The 23949-nt window shown below is 34.2% G+C and overlaps 1 protein-coding gene, 2 long non-coding RNA genes and 1 other non-coding gene across 4 annotated transcripts; 1 reads left to right on the top strand and 3 right to left on the bottom strand.

Annotated features, from left to right (window-relative positions):
* The first annotated feature begins 3752 nt into the window (after positions 1–3752).
* LOC145091114 (small nucleolar RNA R71) lies at positions 3753–3859 on the top strand. The gene has a single exon (XR_013702002.1). It is a non-coding gene; the product is annotated as a small nucleolar RNA R71 (small nucleolar RNA).
* A 5113-nt stretch (positions 3860–8972) lies between these two features.
* On the bottom strand, positions 8973–14701 carry SPS3F (sucrose phosphate synthase 3F). The gene is made up of 12 exons (XM_079024468.1): positions 14226–14701; positions 13518–13756; positions 13378–13441; positions 12450–13145; positions 11974–12093; positions 11599–11730; positions 11246–11422; positions 11092–11145; positions 10927–10989; positions 9917–10822; positions 9693–9820; positions 8973–9463 (listed from the first exon to the last, which is right to left on the bottom strand). The coding sequence occupies exons 1-12, from the start codon at positions 14493–14495 to the stop codon at positions 9184–9186; spliced, it is 3129 nt and encodes a 1042-aa protein (XP_078880594.1). The 5' UTR covers positions 14496–14701; the 3' UTR covers positions 8973–9183.
* Positions 14702–20027: 5326 nt separating this feature from the next.
* On the bottom strand, positions 20028–21100 carry LOC145090411 (uncharacterized). Its single transcript, XR_013701551.1, has 2 exons — positions 20419–21100; positions 20028–20327 (listed from the first exon to the last, which is right to left on the bottom strand). It is a non-coding gene; the product is annotated as an uncharacterized LOC145090411 (long non-coding RNA).
* A 1743-nt stretch (positions 21101–22843) lies between these two features.
* On the bottom strand, positions 22844–23607 carry LOC145090410 (uncharacterized). The gene is made up of 3 exons (XR_013701550.1): positions 23416–23607; positions 23231–23277; positions 22844–22929 (listed from the first exon to the last, which is right to left on the bottom strand). It is a non-coding gene; the product is annotated as an uncharacterized LOC145090410 (long non-coding RNA).
* Between the last annotated feature and the right edge of the window lie 342 nt (positions 23608–23949).

Below are 23949 nucleotides of genomic sequence, written 5' to 3'. Positions count from 1 at the left end.
AAATCGACATAAAACCCATTAAAGTTTTATAAAAATCCCGTAAACTTTATGTATTGTTATGTCCTTATGTGAGCCGCTATAATTATACTTAAGACTAAATGAACCTGCCACGACGTTTCTCAGGCGTCGAATAACTGAAATGACAATTATCACCCGTAGACCTGCAGGTCCAACTGTAGCTAGCAGCAAGGTGTGGGGTGTCAAACCCAATATAGATCTATATATAACTATCACGTTCTCCCTCCAGGAGACTCTGATTATAACGTACAGGATTTTATATTCCGCACTCGGACGTACGGAAAGAGAATGTCTCACAATCTAGGTTAACAAGTTTACAAGTTGTATGCGGGAGTGTAAAACCTTTCTGTATGAATGTACCCTTTTCGTACGTGTGTGTTATGTGATGTATCGAAAACTATACCTATTATAGTTTTATCCAAAACGTTTGTAATATATAAGAACTCTTTTATGAAAAAGCGTTAGGATTATGAAATCCATTAAACTATGCTTATTATAGTTTATATATATATATATATATATATATATATATATATATATATACGTGTTCTAAATGAATGAATAATCTTATCATGAATGACTTATTTTCAGTTTATGATGATAAAATTTACAACGTATCACATCCAATACTTAGAACTTGACATTATACACTTTGCTCAACATAATACAAAGTGTTGTAAAAATTACAAGCTGTTAACAAATTTTCAGCCTTTCTACACTGTTTTTGAAAATTCATAGAAAAATCATACGAAGTCGAAAACTAAATCCGTAAATTTTGGGAGTTCCCAAAATGTGTCTAGTTTACTCATAATTTTTATCATGATTTTTAATGACCTGCAACGTAGGTGAAAAAGTCCATAATCACAGACTGGTCCGGATTGGTGTTTGAAATGATAGGCAGTTTTGTAAAAATCACCATAAATTGTAGAAAAATCGTATGGAGATGTGCAAGTAGTCATTTTAAAGCTAAGAAGTGGAACTACATGCACCTAAAACAGTTTTGAAAACTAAAATGTTTAAGGTGTCGAAAACAGTCCGTGAATGGAGTCCAACTTTTCTGATGAAAGCTGTTAGAAGAATTTAGATATGTTCTTGGTGTTTTGGCTTGTATTCCCCCCCTAAAAACTTGAGAAAACATGAAAATGTAGGGGTATGAACTCACCTTGTGTGATTTCAGTAGATAAGTGTTGAAGAAGAGAAGTGTTCAACCCAAGAACACTTGAAGAATCGCTTGAAGATTCGAAGCTCTAACACAAATATAATGGAGTTTGTGTAAGATACTCATGATTTGATTGGAAATAATTGAGATAATCTTAAGGGAAATGGATTATGCTTACCAAAGGTGGAGGAAACTCTCAAGATCAGCCCTTGAATCTCGGATTTCTAGAGAGAGAAAGTGAGAGAGAAAGGAGTTTGATCTTCTTGTGAAATGAGAACAAATGAGAGAAAATGAGGAGAGAAGATGAATATCCATCTCTCAAACATGGAGATGGCTTGTGAGGGAGGTAAAAAGTACAAGGAAGTGACAAGGTATGGTGGGGAGGAGTGTGGGTTAATCATGGAGTGGGTATGGGGTTGCTTGTGTCATAAAATAAGGTAAAGTCAACACTCTACCTTTGTACTTTACCTAACCTTATTTGGATAAGATTTTACCCTTAAAATGTGATTAAATCATTAATTTAGGGGTCTTATATTTTAAAATAAAGTTTTGGGTGAAAATCCTATGTTAAAATAATAAAAAATGGGTTTAAAACGCAAAAATATGCAAAAATGGGCGAAATCCGAGCTGCCCAGCGAGACCCTTCGGATCTCGGCCGAGGCTCGGTCTCTGGGCCGAAGTTCGGTCGGATGGTGCTTGGTTCGGACGCGCTAGGCTGAGTCAGAAGGCGGGAGGCGAAAGCGAAGCTCGGTCCGAGGAGTAGCTGTCCGAAGCGAAGGCGAGAAGTGAAGGCGGGGTTCGGTCCGAAGGGAAGCCAGAACCGAAGGAACTGTAGTGAACAGTAACTTCGGTTCGGACCTTCCTTCAATGCCGGGTTCGGTTCGGATCTCCTTCAATGCCGGGTTCGGTTCGGATGAACAGTAACTTCGGTCCAGCTCATGAACAATACTTTCGGTTCGGACCCTCATGAATAGTGCTTCGGTTCGGTTCATGAATAGTACTTTCGGTTCGGACCCTCATGAATAGTGCTTTCGGTTCGGTTCATGAATAGTACTTTCGGTTCGGAGGGTTCGTTTCCTTAAGTCCGTTTTTCGCGTAGACTTCCGTTCTTGGGCTATTTTTCGCCAAATTCGAGGGTCGGGATGCCCCGAGTGATTATAGAAAGTTGGGAGAGATTTAGAGAGAGATTTGAGAGAGATTCCTCGTTCTCAGAGAGATTTGGGAGAGATTTGACGTACTTGGAGAGATTTCACATACAAAGAGATACGTGAGAGAGATTTCACATACTTAGAGAGATTTGGGAGAAATTTGACATACTTAGAGAGATTTGGAAGAGATTTGATATACTTGGAGAGATTTCACATACAGAGAGATATTTGGGAGAGATTTGAAATACTTGGAGAGATTTCAAATACAGAGAGATATTTGGGAGAGATTTCACATACTTAGGGAGATTTGGGAGAGATTTGACATACTTAGAGAGATTTGGGAGAGATTTGACATACTTGGAGAGATTTCACATACAAAGGGATATGTGAGAGAGATTTCACATACTTAGAGAGATTTGGGAGAGATTTGACATACTTGGAGAGATTTCACATACAAAGAGATATGTGAGAGAGATTTCACATACTTAGAGATATTTAGGAGAGATTTGACATACTTAGAGAGATTTGGGAGAGATTTGACATACTTGGAGAGATTTCACATACAAAGGGATATGTGAGAGAGATTTCACATACTGGGAGAGATTTGACATACTTAGAGAGATTTGGGAGAGATTTGACATACTTAGAGAGATTTGGGAGAGATTTGACATACTTGGAGAGATTTCACATACAAAGGGATATGTGAGAGAGATTTCACATACTTAGAGAGATTTGGGAGAGATTTGACATACTTGGAGAGATTTCACATACAAAGGGATATGTGAGAGAGATTTCACATACTTAGAGAGATTTGGGAGAGATTTGACATACTTGGAGAGATTTCACATACAAAGAGATATGTGAGAGAGATTTCACATACTTAGAGAGATTTGGGAGAGATTTGACATACTTAGAGAGATTTGGGAGAGATTTGACATACTTAGAGAGATTTGGGAGAGATTTGACATACTTGGAGTGATTTCACATACAAAGGGATATGTGAGAGAGATTTCACATACTGGGAGAGATATGTGGGAGAGGTTTCATTGGTGACCTCTTTGAGTGTCCAGCTACGCACTGCAAGGTCCGTAAACCCCGTTAAGCCTTGTTTTAGGGGTCTTGCATACTCCCGATGAGTATGTAACATTGTTTTATCGGTTTGGCTCTCTACATACCACCGTCTTAGGTTAAGGAGATCTAGATGTACGCACTTTTCGATTTATGATTTCTCATTAGAATAGAGAGTTGTTTAGAAGTTACATAACGTAAACTCTAGTACTCATGGCAAATTAAGTTGACCGGTTTGACTTGTTGACTTTAGTTGACTTTGACTTGACCGAAAATTGACGGTTGTCACAGAATCAAGGAGTTGTCTTGTCATCATGTTGACCCCATCATAAAATATTGACATCTCTTGCTGCACATTTAGGTCATGTTGAGGGCAATTTCTGAGCAAGCCCTTGTACCGCTCCCATGCTTTGTATAGTGACTCCCCTGGCTGTTGCTTAAAGTTGGCTATTGCCTTCTTGAGTTTGGCTATCTTGGATGGCGGACAAAACTAGTCCAGGAATTGCTCACGCATTTGAGCCTAAGTGGTGATTGTACCCGGTGGTAGTGCCTTTAACCACTCCTTAGCAGCTCCTTTGAAAGTGATGGGAAGCATCCTAAGTAAGACTGTGTTTCTGTTGACATTTGGGACATTGAAGTAATCCGCAATGTCTGACTTCATCTAGATGCTTAAAAGCATCCTCATGATCTTTCCCGAAAAATGGGATGTCCTTCAGTGTAGTTAATATGTGTCCCTTCAGCTCGAATGTGGCAGTGGCAGGTATTGCGGGTTAGACTAAACCGGGACCCACATCTTCTCGGATTCGCTTCTTGTAAGCTCCCATGGACATTTCTTCAATCGCTGCCATCTCGTTCCTTGGCTCGTTCTCGGGTTCGCTCGTATGTTCTTCAAATTCCGGCTCGGTATCGCTTTCGGACTCGGTTTGGATGGGTGTATGATCCAAATGCTCAAGATTGCTCTTGTGCCTCGCTGATGAACTTGACTCTCCTGTCTTCTTTCCCGACTTCCTAGAAAAAGCTGACTTCAATTCTTGTAAGGGCGTCTTTTTCTTGTGAAGTGCAGACTCGGGATCTTCCAGTGGTGGCACCAAGTGTGTGTTTGAGCTTCTGGTCATGAACTCCTGCAACTTGCTAAACTAAAAAACGTAAAACTGAACTAAAATAAGAAAAACTAACTTCAAACTATAAATTTAGTTTTATTTATTTATTTATTTATTTATTTATTTATTTTTTTTATAGCTAGCCACGTCGTGGACTCTGTGATTGACATAAAAATTTTATTTTGCTAAAAAATTAACTTTTTGTGGTTTTTACTCCACAAGAAGGATCGATTAATTTAATGCAAATAAGCTAAAAACTAAGCCGTTCCCTGGCAACGGCGCCAAAAACTTGATGTGCATGAAAGTACTCACTAATTTTAATATTTATTATCTAACAAACTTAACTAACTATGCACTTATAGGCAGTGTACCTAGTCAAATTACAGTATAGCTTGGGTAAGTCGGGTGTCGATCACAGGGAACGGTGTTCTAATTAATTTACTTACATTAAATTAACCTAATTTATTAACAAGTTTAAAAGGGGTTTTACCTGATTTTACAAGATCAGATGAACTTAAATTCAAATTCAATAATTAAAAACACACTCTAGTTTAGTTTGAATCCACTTCTCCCTTATGGCTAGCTAATGATTACGGATTATTAAGTTGGTTTTTAGTTGTATTAGTAATTTAGTTCTAACTTAGCAATAATTAACTAATTCATGTCAAACCATGTATGTTCACACATAATTAAACACAGAACTAATTATGAATGTAAATATGCTATGTAAGATTTGTTGTATAAACGCAATTATGATCACAATACACGTTCTCTAGCACAACTAAGCTTTATTTATTCTAATTACTAACTAAGATTGGTCAATCCTAGCTCTAACAATTCAATGTTCACTAAATCATTAGGTAAACAGGTTCATGCAGGTTAATGGTCACTAAGCTACACAGAACATGCAATGAAGCAATTAGAAAAACAAATAATAACATGCTAGGTTACACAAATCAAACACAAGCAATTTTTACCAACTAAATTTAATCCATAAAAATTGAGCTATTCATAAGTTCAAAGCTTCATCTAGCTAAACAAGAGTAGCTAGATTCAGCTGCTCATCATAGCAACTAAACCAACACAACTAAAAATAATGAAAGACATGTTCTTATTTAACTAAAATATAAACCTCTATTCTTTTTGGTGTTGAAAACCTTCTTCCAGAACCCTTCTTTCGCTCTAAATCGACTTCTGGAACTCTTTCCTTCTGCCAAAAGCTTGTTCCTTTCGTAATAATCAGGAGAACTTATATAATCTTCAAAAACCCGCGCCACGTCGTGGCCAGCTGTGCCACGTCGTGGGCTTCAAGTAATCTGTATCCTCCAAGGAAATCCTCCGCGTCGCGATGTCTATCTTCTGGAAACCCCATGCCACGTCGTGAATTAAGTAGTTATCGTGAATTTATTCTTTTCTCGTCTTTCAAGCCTCCCATGTTCCACATTTTGTCACTTTTGGTCCCTCTCTTCGAGAATCCTTTATATTGACTGAAAATAACAATTTAAAGTTATAAGTATCATTATTCTAAACATATTATCAATTTATTAATAAAATGTACTTAAATATTGCCTAAAAATAAGTATAAATATGGCAATATCACCGGCCCACCAGTAGGAAATGTATGATAGATGATTGTCTTTGTGATATCATCTAGGTTTGCTACTACCTGATATGTTATATGCTAGCATGATATGTTACATGTGATAGTAATAGAGTTCAGTTGTTAGGACCGAAGGGTAGTCAGACACCCCAGATACGTCTGATAGTATATGATGATATGTTTGCATGCTGGCTTCTTACGTTATATGCGATAGAGGTAGTATGAGGGGACTAGCTCCCGAGTTCGGTCGTTAGGACCGAAGGGTAGTTCAGGCACCCCAGATATGTCTGATAATATGTTATGTTATGATATATGATAGTAGCAGTAGGGGGTGAAATAGTCCCCGAGGTTCGGTCGTCAGGACCGCAGGGTAGTCAGCACCCAAGAACGGCGTGACATGGGTAGTCAGCACCCCAGAATGGCTTGACACGGGTAGGTCGGCACCCCAGAATGGCCGTACCGAGTAGGTTGGGCACCCCATAAATGCCTGGCAATATGTATGATATGTGATTGTATGTTATGCCGTACGATGGGGGAACTCACTAAGCTTCGTGCTTACAGTTTTCAGTTTTGGTTTCAGGTACCTCTTCTTCGAAGGGGAAGGAGCTGGCGCGGTAGCAGCCCATCACACACATATTTCGTATTCCGCATCATGAGACCTTCCTGGGGATTTGTACTCTGACATTTTTATGTTATTGAAATGTTTGTCCAGACATGCATTATCTTTATAAAATGTTATGACCAGTAAACGTTTTATTTGAATGTTTTGCTAAATATATGTTTTCAAAAATGAAATTTTTGGCTCGTATTTTGGGATGTTACAGGCATGTTCATGTCGTCACACGTAGGTGCTCACGTCGTGACCAAGGTTAAAGCCCAAAAAAATATGGGTAATAAATTAAGAAAATGTTTACCTGAACTGGATGTTACAATGTGGTTTGGTCGGGTATTGTTAGTTCTATAAACCAACTTCAAGACATTGATATTGTTCCAATGTCAGCTATGCACATGGTGCTGAGAGATAGGATTGTAATGTGGCTTTAGATTGATAAGTGGTGTAGGCCTATGCCTTTTAGATCCAAGTTCCTTCTTCCCTATCCACTTTCTCTGCTGCAAGAAGGTTTGACTTCAGAGTTTTTAGGTCTCATCAAGGTTGGAGTTTTTGTTGGCATCATACTATTAAATGTGGTGTTGATTCCATTCAATCTTCGATACTTTTGGAGGTTTTTGATACAATCCAACTGTTTTCGAGACTTGATGGGTGGGGGTGGGATCTGGATTTGTCTGGAGTTTTTTCGGTGAAGTCTGCTCATTGTCACATTAATGATTTTTGCCTTCCGGCAGGTCGTATGGTCACTCAATGGAATAAGTATATTCCTATCAAGATTAATGTTTTTGTTTGCCGGGTTATACTTGACTGTATTCCTACAATGTGTAATCTATACAAAAGAGGCATTGAATTTGATTTGATCTTATGCCCGGTTTATGGGGTTGATAGGGAACTTCCCATTTGTTTTTTAGATGCACACTTGTTGCGGAGGTTTGGAAGCAAGTTGCATTGTAGTTGGATATTGACATTACTTTGTTTGATTCGGCTTTGAATACGACTCTTTGGATTGATGGTAGACCTTCAACAAGAACGGAGCATCTCAAGCTTGATGCAATCTTTATGACTGTTAAATGGGCTCTTTGGACTTACCAGAACGTGGTGATCTTTCGTCAGAACAAGTACTGAAATCAATTTATTTTTGATAACATTGTTGTGTTTTGTTTTCATTGGTTTTCTTTTAGAAATGTTAAGATTTCTAAGAATTGGAATGTGAACATCCAATTCTGCCTTAATTTATATTTGTTCTTTCCTAGTTTTTAACTAGCTTTTGTTTTTTAATATATGTTTGTCATTCAAAAAACATAAAGGTAAAATATCTAAAAAAGTCTTCAAACTTTAAGATATCCCTAATTTTATTAAAGAAAAAACTGGTAAACATTAGCATTAACCGAGTACAAGACCCATTTTGAAAACGTTTATCGGTGTCATGTGCTTATTTGTAAATAGAAAAAAAAAAAGACAAAAATGATTTTTTCATGGTCAAAATTTGTGGATTTTTTTTTGAATATTTTCCAACTTCTAAAACCAATTAAATATGTTAGTTTTGTTATTGGTTAGTCTCAAGGCTGTTAGGAGAAGACAACAAGGGATAGATAAAACAAAAGTTATCCGTAAAATAACATCATCGATGAATCGATGTGTATATAACGTTTTCAAATGAATTTTGTTGTTTTTATTTATTTCGGTTGTTAAAATTTCAATTTCCAGCAGACCAGAGAAAACAAGAGGGTGAATATTTATCAATGTTCTAAAACTCATTTTGGTTTTGGTCAGTTTTCTACTCCGTCTTTTGGCAAAATGGTACACAATTTGCTTATCTAGTTAGGATGCTCTGTTTAGTTTCATCTTAAAACTTCTAGTGTGTAGGCAAATAATTTCTCTTCAATAGGGTCTTTTACCCCTGCAATTTGGATCCTATGTGGCTTTCAAAAATAGTTTTAACACTTTTAAGTTCAGCAAACACTTGAAAGTCTCATAGATGAATTGTATATACAATTTGAGATTTCATACTAGATGTTCTAAGCAATTGGCAATTGTCCATTCTAATCATTCAATCGGGAAGAATGTTTTTTTTTCATCCATTTGAAGTAAGCGTTTGTTTTAGTATACTTGTGAATTTCTTGCATTTATGCATTTCGGAGGGATTATGTTTGAAAAGGAGGACGCATTAACGTTGTAAAGGAGAGGAAAGTGTTTATGATATCAAATTTATGAAAAATGTTTAGAGATTGATACATGAGTCAAGCATTGTGACTAATCCAAGGAACAACCCAAGATATATATCTATTTGACAAACAACCAGTAAATTACATCATACACATATTTATATTTTCCAAATACAATGAAATACATATGTGCGTTTTGTAGTATGTATAGTAAGACACTATTGATACATGTTATTATATATGTATTTATATGCATATATATCCCGTTTAGGGTTTAAAAATAGTTAAACATAAGTAGTTATATATATAATTTAATCATGCATCGCATTTAGAGACCTTTGTTAAAGCATTAGCAATCTCCTCAGCATTGGTTCCATTAACATAAGCAATCAGCGGGCTTTCTTCAGGAACTATGTCCTCTTTCAAGTAGCTACCACGGCTTCTAAGCAACTCTTCACAACCATTTTTCACAACTCCTTTTAGAATAAGCGTCTTGTGGGTCCCCGCTATCAGTTCTTCGTAATCCGTGTCACCCGTTTCACCAAGAACAACGTACATATTCGCTACATTTAGCCTCCACCGCACAAAAAAGTACCTAAACATTATATTCACCTTAACAAATGTCAAAACACTGCAAAATGCTATACTGCATTTGTATGCATTGAACCGAAATCGGTGTCAATAAAACACAAATTGTAATTTTATCTCACTTTGTTCAAGTGAAACAAAAATTATAATTTATAATTTTTGTAAATTGTAATTTTTGTCTAACCACGTGATACAAAAATTACAATTTATCTCATTTCCATTGAGACTGATTTTACCTTAGGGCTTGTGATCGAGACGCAAGGAGAGGAATCACTTGCATTCTTGTGGAGTTTCTACAATACATAAGATGACACCTTAAGCCCCTCATTCTAAATTTTTGTCTCAAATCATCCACCTTCTTTGCCTTTAAACACAAACAATAACCCAAAATTAAAATCATAAAAAAAAAAAAAATCATTAGTCGTTAACCAAATTGATTAAGTTACGATTGATTTCACACCATTTTCACGTCTTTTATCAAGTACGATAAGCAATGAGAGTTGCTCGATTTCACATCTTCTTCAATCACCTTCAAAATTTTCCCTTCTTCATCTCCATTCATCAGCTTCCAAATCGTCTTCTTAATCCCATCAGACCCCCACCTGTGATCCACATGCGACGCATAATCCGGATCCGGGTACAACTCACCACCTTCTTCACACGTACCCGGGTAATAAACCTCACTCCCACTACTACAAACCACCGCATCAAACTCATTCACTTTAATTTTCCCCAATTTCAAAAACTCCATTAACTCCGACAACGGCATCGCCGTCGATATAGCAACTCCGGTGACTTTCCCCAATTGCGCGTCCAATTTAATCGCTTTAAACGTCTCCTGAATCATCCCAATCATCGATTTCTCCGGAGCTCCGTTTACATCATAACAATCAACCGCTATAACAATCAACCTTCGTCTCTTCCTTAACATCGGATACTTACTGTTACTGTTACTAACCTCGCCGACTTTTTCCGATGAGGGTTTTTTCATCCTGCTCATGACCCGTTTGACTTGGTCTTGGATATCTCCGCCGTCGGATGAGTCGTTAACGGAGGAGAATCTGTCGACGTCGATGGAGAGGAGTAATGACGTGTCTTGTACGTCTCGGAGTGAGTCGTTTAAGGATTCGTCCCTTGGTAATTCGTCGGCGGGTGTGTCGGTTTTCCATGCGGGGTGTCTCATGCGACATGATGCGACACGTGTCAGGTATGTCCGACAGTGTTCCGGCCATGAAAAAAGGTGGATGTTTCTCCAGCCGCTTTTTTGGCATTCTTGCCATAAGTTCTTTTCGGATACAAGTTTGAGAAGAGCGTTTGCGATTCCTTGTTGATCGTGTGGATCGATTAGTAGGCCGTTGTTCAATGCCTGTAAATAGATGAAAAACAAAAGGGTATTTACGTCTTTTTATAACTTCTATATTTTTTCTGTTTAGACTTATGAAGTGGAAAAGAAATAATATAATTACTTACCCTATGAATGTCAACAGGACCACCATTTTTAGTTGCAACCATAGGAAGTCCATGAGCTGCAGCCTTTATCAAAGTAAAACACAATATAAATACCAACTCTTTAGTATATTCATATAAAAAAAGGAAAATGCTACAAATAAAAACAATATATAATTAACAAGAGACCTCAATCAAAGTAAGCCCAAAGGGTTCAACCAAAGCAGGATTTATAAAAACTCCCTGTCACAATAACAATACAATTATAATCAAAATTTATATTTAAAAAAAATACTTTAGTTACATAAATATTAAAGTTGTTATAAAAAATAAAAAAATTAACCTTAGTTTTGGCAGCAAGACGATAAATTTCCGGAACATCATTTTGTTTATGATGCTTAGGGAATGCCACTTGTCCGTAAAGGTCATATTTGTCCACCAGTTTTAATACGGTTGTGAGGACACTTGCGCTTCCAGCAGTCATTTCATCAATATCATCTCTGTTCCCCATTATAAGTGTCTGTATATATTGAAGAGCATATATATATATATATATATATATATATATATATATATATATATATATATATATATATATATATATATATATATATATATATATATATATATATATATATATATATATATATAAAAGTTAACAATGTACATAAGCATAAATTAAGTCAACCTACTTACAAGATTAGCAAGCTTTCTCAAAGAACGACATTCTCCAAAAGCCTTCAAAAGGGTGGTAATGTTTTTCTTTGGATCTGGTCTTGACAATGCCAATATCATTGGTTTGTGTGGATTTGTCAAAAACCGCATTACCTACGACAATTAAACAAATTATTTATGCTCTAAAATTTTGCAAAATATTATTCTTTCAACAACCCTTAAGTTGGTTCACACTGCTCACAAAAATCATGTGATCGAGATAAATAAGATACACAACAGCCTGATAGTTGGTTGATATTGAAATTATATATTACTAAGACTTGAAGTCTTACCTTTATTATAGAAAAAAAATGCAACAAATTTGTATGAAAATGACTATACAAAAAATATACTCACTTCTTGCCATATTGGTGGCACTGCTTTTGGAGAATTGCCTTCTGTTGTCAATGATAGATCATCATTGTCATTTTCTTGTTCTTGGATCACCTTGCTGAAATCCATTCCAGGAGGAATAACCTAAAACCAATCATATAAAAAAAATTAAACTTAATAAAAATTCGTCAAAACCCAACTAAGTCATAATAAAAACGATATTTATTTTATAGAAAATATTAAATCGTAAAACGAAAACTTCGGAAAAAAATTGGTTTCCTTAAAATATATCTTAAATAAATATAATTATATGCTGCAATTTTTCTTTCAATTCACTTTCATTATAAAAAAAAAAACACAACTTGCTAAGGATTGAAAATTAACAAAATGGAAGGAATGAGGAATGATAACAAACATATTTTTTAATTCCAACAAAATAACAATTCCATTCCATCATACCAAACGCAGACCAAATGCAGTATAAATTAAAATAACATTACCGCCATCCTTGGCATATAGCGACCATGGCAATTCACACCCCGTCTATCACGAGCCCGTAAAACTTTCTCAAGTTTCACATCAAAACCATCATAAAGTCCCCATTGTTCATCAACTTCTTGTTTAGTACTTGTAATCACAAGTTCGGCCGCATCTAACGAAAGCTCTTCTCCTTCTATCCTCCTCATAATCCTATACGCCAAATTAATATCTTCCTTTGATTGTCTACCTTGTTTAAGAAGTTGCTCTAGTTTGTTTCTACCAAGCGAATGCCCCGTTAAAACCATGGGAACATTAAGAGCACCCGAAAGGATAGCCGCACTATCGCCTGCATCCGCATAATGACCATGAATTACATACGGCCAAATCGGATGTCCTCCACCAATTTGTTCGCCTAAAACCGTGGACATGTTAAGAACATGGGCGAGGGCCCCATCTACAAATTCTTGAATATAAGGCCAAAGTAATTCCTTGCGAAGATACTTGTCACGTGGGCCGAATGGTATTCTTATAATGTAAGCTCCACTGCTTTCACCAACGTCATCATCAGGATCGTCAGTGCCAGCTGTCAGCATCTCGGTGGGCTCCCCGTAGCTCCAATCTACTTCGGGTGAGGACACTTGACGCGTGAAAAGGTCAACTCTGTATACCCCGGGCGTTTTAGCAAGAGCTCGAGCAAGCTCTACTACGTACTTGATCTGGGATTCAAGATAAAAGATAGAAAACCGATATTAGGGCAATAATCGGTAACTAAATAGGGTAAAAATTAATGTAACATTATCAGGCGCACGTACACGTACCAAGTCTTTGTGTCAGGTTTCCCAAAGCACACAATATCTTGGTATGTGCGCCTGGGTTACGTTAGGGTAAGAAAACAGGGACTAATACTGACAACTTTGTATTAGATGGAAAAGTTATTTTGTTGTGTACCTGACCACCCGTGTCAGAATCGCGACCGAGCTCCATATTATCTCCACGAACCAAACCATGCAAACTGTTTGAAAAGTTTAAGTTATTTCCATGTTTGAAAATGGAAGGTGTGAGTGAAAAGGAAAAGAAATGATATATACCTGATGAGGATAATGTAAAGCTTCTTCTCTTTTTTATCATCTGACCAAACTTCAACTGTAGAGGCATTATGTTGGTAAGTCTTCTTTGGGCTCTCACCTGACACTGTTGCTGGTTCACCAAGAATGTCTCCTTTTTCTGCTTCAGACAAGTCTTCAGACATGTCCTCCCTTACATCACTTCGCCCTTTTTCTCTTTCAAACTTCCGCTTTTGTATCCGTTGATAATCCTCCCATTCCAACTATTTCAAGTACAAAAAAATTAGAAATTTTCCTGAATACATGTAAAGGGATATATAAAGAGATTGAAAAACTGCTTAAAATCTGTTTTTCATGGTTGACATTCATTCAAAAGAAAGCATGTATACGCACTACATTTTGTTCAAATTTCCATTTGAGGTTCGAACTTGTATGTGATGAAAGAAATCCCAAACATTAATTATGTGTATAATTACTACTGGTGTAGAAAATTACAGAGAATGGGTATGTATAATTGATGAAACAAAACTCAAGAAGAATAGCCTTTGGATGAAAACAGAGTCTAAAACACAAACTAACAAAACGTGCAATGATTAGTTGTACAATGATGCATTGCAATTGCCAACAACAATGGAGGAATTGGAGTTCAAACGAATCAAATTAGATGCAATTACGATTCTATTTTAATATAATTGAAGATGGATAATCGATCGAGGGATATGTTATATGAACCTGTTTCTTCTTGCGAGTGAGATGCCAGATACGCCAACACATATTCTCGAGTCGGGAACTTCTTTCTCTGGTGTTTCGTGTAGCGACGACCTTGATCCATGTCCGATGCAAATCAGTCTCATCGACTCCTGTAACGACTTCTTCAACGAAATACTTTGTCGGATTAAAATGCCCTTGGTCTCGCAAATTCACCTTGCTATCTTCAATATTCGATGGTTTGCTACTCAATATCGCCTCTAAATACCCATTGATCCATTCGTTCACAGCCATTTCTCATCAATCAATTAAATTAAATCAGCAAAAGAGAAAAAACATGAATTCAATTAGTTGATATTCATTCATCTGAATTGATTTTTTTGTGAATTCGATTTCAATTCTGATTCCGATTCCGATGTACGAGTGAGGAGAGGAGTTTTGTTAGGAGAGAGACTCGGGATGAAGAGAGAGAAAGATGGAGGGTTTGTATGTATCATGTTTGTATGCAAACACACAAAATGAAGATGATGCAATGTACAGGGGAATCACATGGCAGTTAACGATGGGGAGACGGTTAACACAAAATGATGACGTTAGCATTTTTGCAAAACAATTTTTTTTTTTTATAACCAAAATGATTTATAAAGTTTTGTAAACGATGATCATGATTCATGAATTATAAGTTATATAAAGTATAATCAATCTTTTTGTTTTATTTTTTCTTTTCATATACTTATTTATATCTTGTCAAACTCATATTTATTTTAATGTTAGATAGAAAGTCACAACTCTGTTTATATTGAAAATTGAAAATTATAAATAAAAAACAAAGGTCTTACAAGGTGAGTGTGTGCCTTATAGATATGTTTTTTTTTTTTTTTTTTTTTTTTTTTTTTTTTTTTTGTTATAATAATGAAAATGTAAATTGGATGGAAAAAAATATATTCTGTAAACAAATTATGTTTCGAGAGGATTAAAACCAATAACTAAACTACTGTTGCAAAATTTGTTCGCAAAAGAAACATGGGTAAATTTATTGCCATGTTATAACGCGGTTGACTTTAAGTTTATCAATCACGAAAGTAATATGATAGTGTATTTACTTTTTGTATTATTTGTTAATATATTTTGTGAGATATGGGAACATAATTTTAGTCATACATTTTGGAGATAAAAGAAACATTTTTAAAATGTAAAAAAAATGAAAAATTTTTAATTATTTTTTTTAATATATTTCCGTCATTTTTTTAACAAAAAAAAGGGAGAATTTCGTATATGCCCTCGGTAAATGTCTGAATATCGTATTTGCCCAGCCTAAACTATAAATATCTTATTTGCCATTCTTAAGCATTTAAAATATCGGATTTGCCCAAATATATATTTTTAATAGTTTATAACATTTAATAATTATTTTTTTATATTTTAAAATCATTAAAACTAAAATAAAAACTAGATTGACCATAGTACCCTTGCCCTCTAAAATGGCATCTGGCAGTCTTCCTCACGATCATAACTTTCTAGCCTCCTTCTTGCCCTATCGCCATTTTCCTTCTCCCAATCGAGTATAAACTGCAGATAATTGTAATTCCGTAATCCTCCTTCTTGCCATTTCTCAATCTTCGATTTCGCTTTGATATTAGATGAAGATTATACTACGAATTGAAGAAGACCAAATTGAGCGTATCCTTTACCTGTTGTGATGAATTCTTAACACAATCCTCTTCTTAACCTCTCTGCGCCTTTTTATTTCCTTTTGTCCATATTTCTTTTGCAATTAGCTACAAACATCAATTTTATGGTTTTCTTTGTGAACTAATATGCAATACTCATACAGCAGAGCTTACAATAACATTGTGGCTCAAATGTCAAAGATTGTTGTTGTTTTTTATTTGAGAATGCGAGATTAGAACTAATGCTAAGTTGATAAGCTATTTTCTTTTTACCTGTATGATGAATCTTAGTTGGTCGCATAAATGAAGTTATGTCAAGTTTTATGAACACTAACTATTTGAAAAAATTCCTCAAAGAGCAACACAAATATCAATACATTCAATTTACATTAGAGATGTTTTTTCTGTTTTGATTACAGCTTGTTAGCTCAAATCATAATTATGAATTGAATGTGTTTTTTAGATATGAAAAGAATGAAAAAATTGGGATATGAAAGAGCCAACAAGATCGGTGTTGGTGTAGTGACTCTAATTGGATGGATCTGATATCGAATTCTTTTCCATGAACAAGTTAGAGCATTACAAAAGTCTCTAATGGTTCGTTTGTTTATTAATGATATCAAATTCTTCAATAAGAAAATACTTAGTTGCAATTTTTTTTTATTAATACAGACCATAAATCTTTAAATCAACCATAGTGGAAAAAAAAACAATCGTGAGGAAAAAAACAATCTTTAAATCAACCATGGTGGAAAAAACCATTTAACCACAAGGAAAACAATCGTGAGGAGATATAGTCAAGTAAAGACGATGGGATGCCTCCTTGGAGAGCCAACACAAACAAAAGACCTGTAAATGCATTCATGAGATTTAGAAGGTAAGGGTATTATTGTCTATTTAGTTATACTTTCAATTTTAATGATTTTAAATTGTAAAAAAAGATTATTAAATAATAAAAACTACTTATAAAATAGATTTGGGCAAATCCGATATTCTAAAACATTAAGAAGGGCAAATATGATATTTAAAGTTTAGGTCGGGCAAATACGATATTTAGACGTTTAATAAGGATATATATGAAATTCTCCCAAAAAAAAAAGTTATCGTTTTTTCAAAATATACATGAAAATATTTAAAAGAAATTTTTAAAATGATAGAATATTGTACTAGGATATTAAACTATAAATATTCAAAAATTTCTAATAAAATATTAAAATATTCTAACAAATCTAAAAATTCATGTAGAATATTAAAATATTTTAACATATCTATCAATTTTAGTAAAATATTAAAATATTCTAACATTCTAAAAAATCGATTTGATTATTTACAGCATAATATTTTATTAAAATATTTCACTTATATTTCGAAAAAAATGGTGATTTTTTTTTTATTTATTATTTATATATTTTTTTGGATAAATTAAATAACGAAGATAATATTTAAAAAAGAATTGTTAGGATTTTTCATTATATATATATATATATATATATATATATCTTTATACCTTAATAAGTATTTAGCTTCAAATGTTGAATTTTTAGAGGTACAAATCAAATTGCAATACATAAAATCACTTTATGTAATGTTTTTGATGCAATAGCACCCTATTCGCCCAATAACCTGCCATGAAAAATGCTAAAACTAACCATGTTTTGACCCATGTCTTCTAATTTTATCTTGACCTGGTCTTTCTTTTACATTTGAATTCTCTAAATCATATCATATTTAGTCAACAAATTCGTATCACAAAAACGCTTCATAAGGAATATAGTTATATTCAACTAGAATCTCAAAATTTCAAAACATCTCGACCCCCATCTCTTTATATAATGATTAACTTTGTCAATCTCTACAATTTCTCTCTAGAAACCCTAAAACCCAACACCTCGATCCTGATGTCGTCATCCCTATCTACAGATTCTCTTAACCCTCTGTCCTCAAACATCACAAGCTACCAGATATAGGTGCTTCCATCAACACCCACCGGTGGAAGATGTAGACGGGGGCCACCATTGCTAAACCGTTAGTAACAATCTCTTTCTTTCTCTCTCTCTCTCTCTCTCTCTCTCTCTCTCAATACGGACAAACACAGACCACTGTGACTCATGCTCTCTCTTATGTTTTGATCGATTGCAGGTTAGGTTTATCTCATACATCTTTAAATTTTTTAGGTTACAAGTGCTTTGAATGTTTGTATTTCATGGCATATGAATTTGTATGTTCACTCTTTAAATGTCTTTTTCATGTAGGATCCAGTGAAAAGATAAAATATTTCCCAACTAATTAAATCATGTTTGTATTGCTTCACATAAGAGACTATTGGCTTGTTTCTTTTTTAAGTTTTTATTTTTTATTTTTATCGAAATTATGGTTCTTCAATACTAATTTGGTCTATCTCCACTTCATAGATGAAGGTCACAAAGCAAGATGGCTGCCTGGAGTTCTTATTCTTTCATCTCCTGCTTCACGTGTGATGTGTGAATTAATATTCAGAAGTGGAAAGTATAGATATACATTTTCATCATTCGGTTCACAAAATTATTTGATTCCTCTCTACAAGAAGTCATGGTTATTTTTCTAAACACAATAAACATGCATAAGTATGTCCTCACAAGGATGAGGAACAACGATTGATAAAATAAAAGCAAGTAACATTATTCTTTTATTTTGTTTTGGATATTCTCTGTTTTAAAAGAGTGTGTTTTTTATGTGTGACAAAACTGTCTATTGAGGAGTTAATTACAAAACAATGGCCGAATTGGGCTTATAATTTGGAAGGTAAACTCTAACTATGATGAACTGAGCTTCTAATACGTAATCTTAAGGTTTTGACAAGTTCATGAACCTTTGATGAAATGTCTACATGAAACCGAAGTAAGCAATATATGCGTGTTTGCTTTAGTTGATGTTTGTTTATGTTTCAAATATATATATTTTTTATTTTAATTTTCTTACTATCTGTATTTATTTGACTTGACTGATAATCAATTATACGATTTGAAAATTTCCATTTAAGGATAGTTATAAGTTCCATATTGACCTTCATTTGAATAGGGGCATGTCAAGAGACCATATAGTAAAGCCCTGATATTGACAGTTAGTGGAACCCGGGGTGTCTCGGGCCACTGCTTCGATTCTGGCACGCAATGTAATTTTTTTTTGTATTATGTTTTTTCTATTAGGTGCATCGGCTTAAAATACGAGGGCCACTACTAATTTAGATTTTTTCAGGAAAAAAATTTTTAGTACCACCCCTACTAAAACGTTCTGCGTCTGCCACTGCATACAACGCTTGAACTACAATAATTTATGAATCCTACTATTGGATGGCTGCTCGAAATGCATTACTCAGTGGTCCTTCTTTGGCATTGTTTAATGGGTAAAAAATCCATCTTATAATTTTCGTGCAATTTTTTGCAAAATGGTTGCTAATTACATATAAGTATTAAAATTTAATACATTTTTAAATGTTTACTAATTAGTTTCTTATAAAATTTATCATCATGGAGATCACATACATGCCATTGGTTAGTAGATTTCTTCATATCCACCTACTTACATAATTTTACATAAATAAATAATGCTATTTGTCAGTAGAAATATATTTGATGAATAATATTATAATATGATCTGGAATAATACGATGCATAGATATGCATTTAAAAAATAATAAATGAATCTTAATTGATATTATAGACTACAAAATAAATACAAATGTCACTTTATGCATTTTTCAGTGGCATGATCTGAACTGAAGCAGAGTAGTAGAGATGTATGTATCAGTATGGTGATAAACGGACATAGGCTTTGTAGTATTTGTTGGATGTTTTCGTTTTAGTAGAAAATAACTCATCAAATGCATAAAACTACATTACTATATTTCTAAAAATGAAAATGTTTGTATTTGGAATAACATGGAATGTTAAGGTAAAATATGAAAGGTGTTATTATGCAAAATATCCATAACATATATTAATTTTAATATTTATTTGTCAAAATTTTAAATTTTTACGTTGCCTAATCCCAAGCACAACTATTCGCCTAATTTCGAATTAATATGCGTCACATTGGTCTTTAATTAGCGAAACGTTGGTTGATGAAGAAAAGTTTGTATTTTCCTTTGTATATGATTTATGAGATTTTATATAAACGATGAAAGAACATACATTCACTTCACGAACCAAAAGACAATCAAAAGCAGTGGGGATCTACATGCATGACACAGGTCAAAAGAGACAATAAATTCAAAGATAATCAATTAGTAGTGTTGGCTTCTACAATTCCCCAACATGTATCAACCATAACTTCATCAACATTAATTGACTTTAGTGTTCTTATCTGATTTGATAGATTATCGGAATCAATCAGCTCACACTCCATATCAATGATTCCCAACTGAAATTCATACATAAAAATAGCTTCAAGACTTCAAGGAGTCATACCAGTAGCAATCCTATAACATAAACATTGTAACATTGTAAACAATCAACCAAGTAACTTTTTTAAGTTTTTTTTTATAAAATAAGAGTAATATTTGTGTATACTTTGCCAGCATTGGCTTAATGGGTATGCTTGGAACCACTGATAATGTTGATAAGAAAAACTGAACCCTTTTGTCCATCAAAGAAGAGATTATAAAGAAACAATAATAATCAACTAAAAAGTTTGCTCCTTTTTACTAAAAACAGAAGAATTACCAAATTTGGGATCCCTGATATAAAAGGGTATATCGGTAAAAAAAAAGAAAAAAACCACAACTGTAGATAATCAATCTTGGAATAATCAACAAAGAATAAAAAATGAAGGAAGAACAGCTCTAATCATGGACCAATTTTCTATAATATAGAAGAATAACTTCTCTGAGAAGAACAAAAAGATGATGGTGGTTGGCGACATGAGAAGTGGTGGCTGCTGTGTGGATTTAGGGGTACAGAGGGACAACTCCGTCTTCTGGTCCAGGTTTGAAGCAGAAAAGCATCTTCGACTCTTTTCTACATCGGATCGGAGAGGGAAACGGCGTCGGAGGAAGGCTGAGGGAGGCGGTGGTGTGTTGATGGAGGTAGGAATGAAAATTAAGAGGGAAAACGGAGTTGAGGGCAAAAATATTGGAGTCGGTGGAGGATTTATGAGCGGAAGGTAAGGAGGCTGGGGGCTACAACAGTGTTGTGGCAAATGTTTAAAACCCAGAAAATTTTGTGGCAGAAATCTAATAAATCCCAGAAGTTTTCTGTTGGCCGACTCCATGTGATTTAATATTATTATATATAATATAAGGATGGACCATGATTAACAACATAAGCCGCTGAAGGAAAACAATTGGATAAAAGTTTCCTCCGTGAGGTTCCCATGTTTATATTAATTTCTATGTTAAATACATATTGTCAACAAAATATATTATTTATAAATCTATGGTTTATATTAATTTCTATGTTAAACGTTATCTAAAAATGTTATTTTATAACAATAATGACTTTTATGAATTAAATAAAGCTAGAGAAGAAATCCCGCCTTGCGGGGTTATAAACGGTAAAGGAAACAACATACAAAGTTGATTTTATTAACGTAGATGGAAGCCATCATATAAGACGTGGTTTCTATTCGATTTATTTATCGTTAAAAGGTTAAAAAAACTGACAAAATTCAATAAACGCACCAAATAGCCGTTGAATTGGATCTGGAAATGGAATTAGAATGGGAATGGGAATGGAATTCTAGTTCAGATATCTAAACCATCATGTGACTACATGCATATCAATTTCCTTAAAACTTTGTATTCATACTAAACTTTTAACTCTAAATTGATACATAAAGTTGATGTAAGCAAGATCAACTTCCAAGATTAAATGGCGATGAAATTGATTAAATGGCGATGAAATTGATCCTTATTGGATCCTGGATATCCATTTTACAGCACATCGAACAACCTTGAAGTTCAAATGCTTGACAAATGCCTGGAAAAAAATAAAACTATTTTTTTATATTTTGTTTATTTGTATAAATGAAAGTTAAAGTGATGCAAATCTGAGTCAACTCACCTGCAAGATATTCTCATATAAGTTATTCAAAGCCTGTAATCCAAAACAATCAATGTTAACTTAAATAATTTAAGAACAATGAGTTAACCTTGAAAATTTAAGTAACGTTGTTACATACGTTGTCATAGCCGATTACATATCTAACACTGATGTAAAAAAAATTAAAAGAGGTTTTACACACAAAGAAAATATGTGTCGGTCCTTCTAGCACTAGCACCACTACCAGATCAGCACCAGAAAAAAAAAATCTAAATCAAGAGAAAAAAAACCATTAGAACGAAAAAAAAAAGATATAATTTAATTTTAGAAAATTACATAAATAAGTGTACATGATGATTTTTGCTTCCATCATAAACCTTTAAAATGTAGTTTTTTTTTATAATACATTAGAATTTAATTATACATAATAAAAGATCTGTAGAATGGTATTAGAAAAAGAAAACAAAACCATATAATAAACTTTATGAAAGTTAACAAATGTTTTTTTTTTATTACTTTATGGAAATTAAACTTTATGAAATTTGGAAACTTTTTTTTTACGAATCATTGAATGAAAATAATGATTGGTGGATGAAGTTCATAACATGAGTGCCTAAAGCTGAACATGTAACACCTTTCCAATGATCTTTACAAGGAACGCCACCATTTCATGTATATTTGGTCAACCGTCCTGGTGAATTTAAACTCTAATACATAACATTCAGAGCAGAGGCTGCATAAAATGAAACAAAACAATGTTACATTTCAAAAAATTTCAAACATCAAAGAAAATAAGTACCTATAGTTTTGTAATTACATTTGACCATAAGGCATCCCTATGTCATCTCTATGTACCAATATCAAGAACAAAATGAGTAAACTAAAAGTAGACTTTTTCACCCTTTGCTCCAACTGCTATTTCCTTCTATTTGCCCAGTCTTCATTGTTTTTCCTCTTCTTCAATTGTAATACAACTTCTGACACATAATTGAGAGGCTTTGCTTCTTCATCAGCCATGATGGTTGATGCTATCTGATAAAGCTATGTATCAAAAAAAAATATCAAAACCAAATTGGTGACATTCATCGAGTTGTTGGAGTCAGGGGCGGGTCTTTTCAAGGGCTAGGAGGGTTGTGCCCCCCCCCCCCTGATTTTTTTTTGACATAAATAGTCCCTATGCGTTTACATTATACATATTTAGTCCAAAATATAAATTTTTTGACTATGGCCCCCACTGGTCACCAATTTCTATACAAATTATATTTTTGCCCCCCCCCCAATGAAATATTGAAGCTCCGCCACTGGTTGGAGTGCTTTATCAAACTTTCTTTCAAATGTCAACCTTAATTGGGTGGGGGTATAACTGAATCATTTTCTTGGAGAATGATGCTGCAATATCAAAGCAGGATCAGCAACTTTTGGAGTTGGGGGCAATAACATACATGAGACCAAGAAGGGCATACTATTCTCAATAATACCATAAATAAATGAGATTGAGAGTGGTAGTATAGATTTTACATAACTCACCTTCCATGGCGATTGTTAGATCAAATATGACCAACCAACAATTAAGACAGGTGATAGCAAAAGAAGAAAACAAATGTGGGTAGGAGCTTTATATGGAATTCGAAATTAAACCCAAATAAAATTGTAGAACCCGAAACATGTGTGGGAGAAAGAGAAGATGAAAATCCAAATCAAACACAATGGAAACCAAAACAGGGATTAATTTTTTATTCTTATTAAAAAACATATAGTTTTTAACTGTTATGACCTAAAAAACCGAAATCACAAAAATCATAATTCATAATATTCTAAGTAAAGTTAAAATTTGAAGTTTAAAAGTTGAAAATAAAACCTTCTTGGGTATCCTTTGGAATCCCACAATCATTGGAGCACATCAGGACCACCAGTAAAAGACGACTAACCTAAATGGGTTGGCCGGTGCCCCTTTTTCAGTAGATGTAGAAGACGAATAAAAGATGGATGAGGGGTATTTCCAAAGCGGTGCGAAGTAACGAGAAGAGAAAGGCAGTGAAGGGTATGGGTATGGATGGCAGA

The sequence above is a fragment of the Lactuca serriola genome, chromosome 2, assembly GCF_051521515.1.
Source record: "Lactuca serriola cultivar US96UC23 chromosome 2, Lser_US96UC23_V15, whole genome shotgun sequence".
NCBI classification, from domain to species: Eukaryota; Viridiplantae; Streptophyta; class Magnoliopsida; order Asterales; family Asteraceae; genus Lactuca; species Lactuca serriola.
This window is presented reverse-complemented; position numbering and strand designations above follow the sequence as displayed.

Excerpts from the sequence above, each read along its gene's own strand:
- SPS3F (XM_079024468.1), bottom strand. The coding sequence starts at position 14,495 with ATGGCTGTGAACGAATGGATCAATGGGTATTTAGAGGCGATATTGAGT. Across the intron at positions 11,731-11,973 it reads TGCCACCAATATGGCAAGAA|GTAATGCGGTTTTTGACAAA; the intron begins GTGAGTATATTT and ends TAATTGTCGTAG. Across the intron at positions 10,823-10,926 it reads GTCCTGTTGACATTCATAGG|GCATTGAACAACGGCCTACT; the intron begins GTAAGTAATTAT and ends ATCTATTTACAG.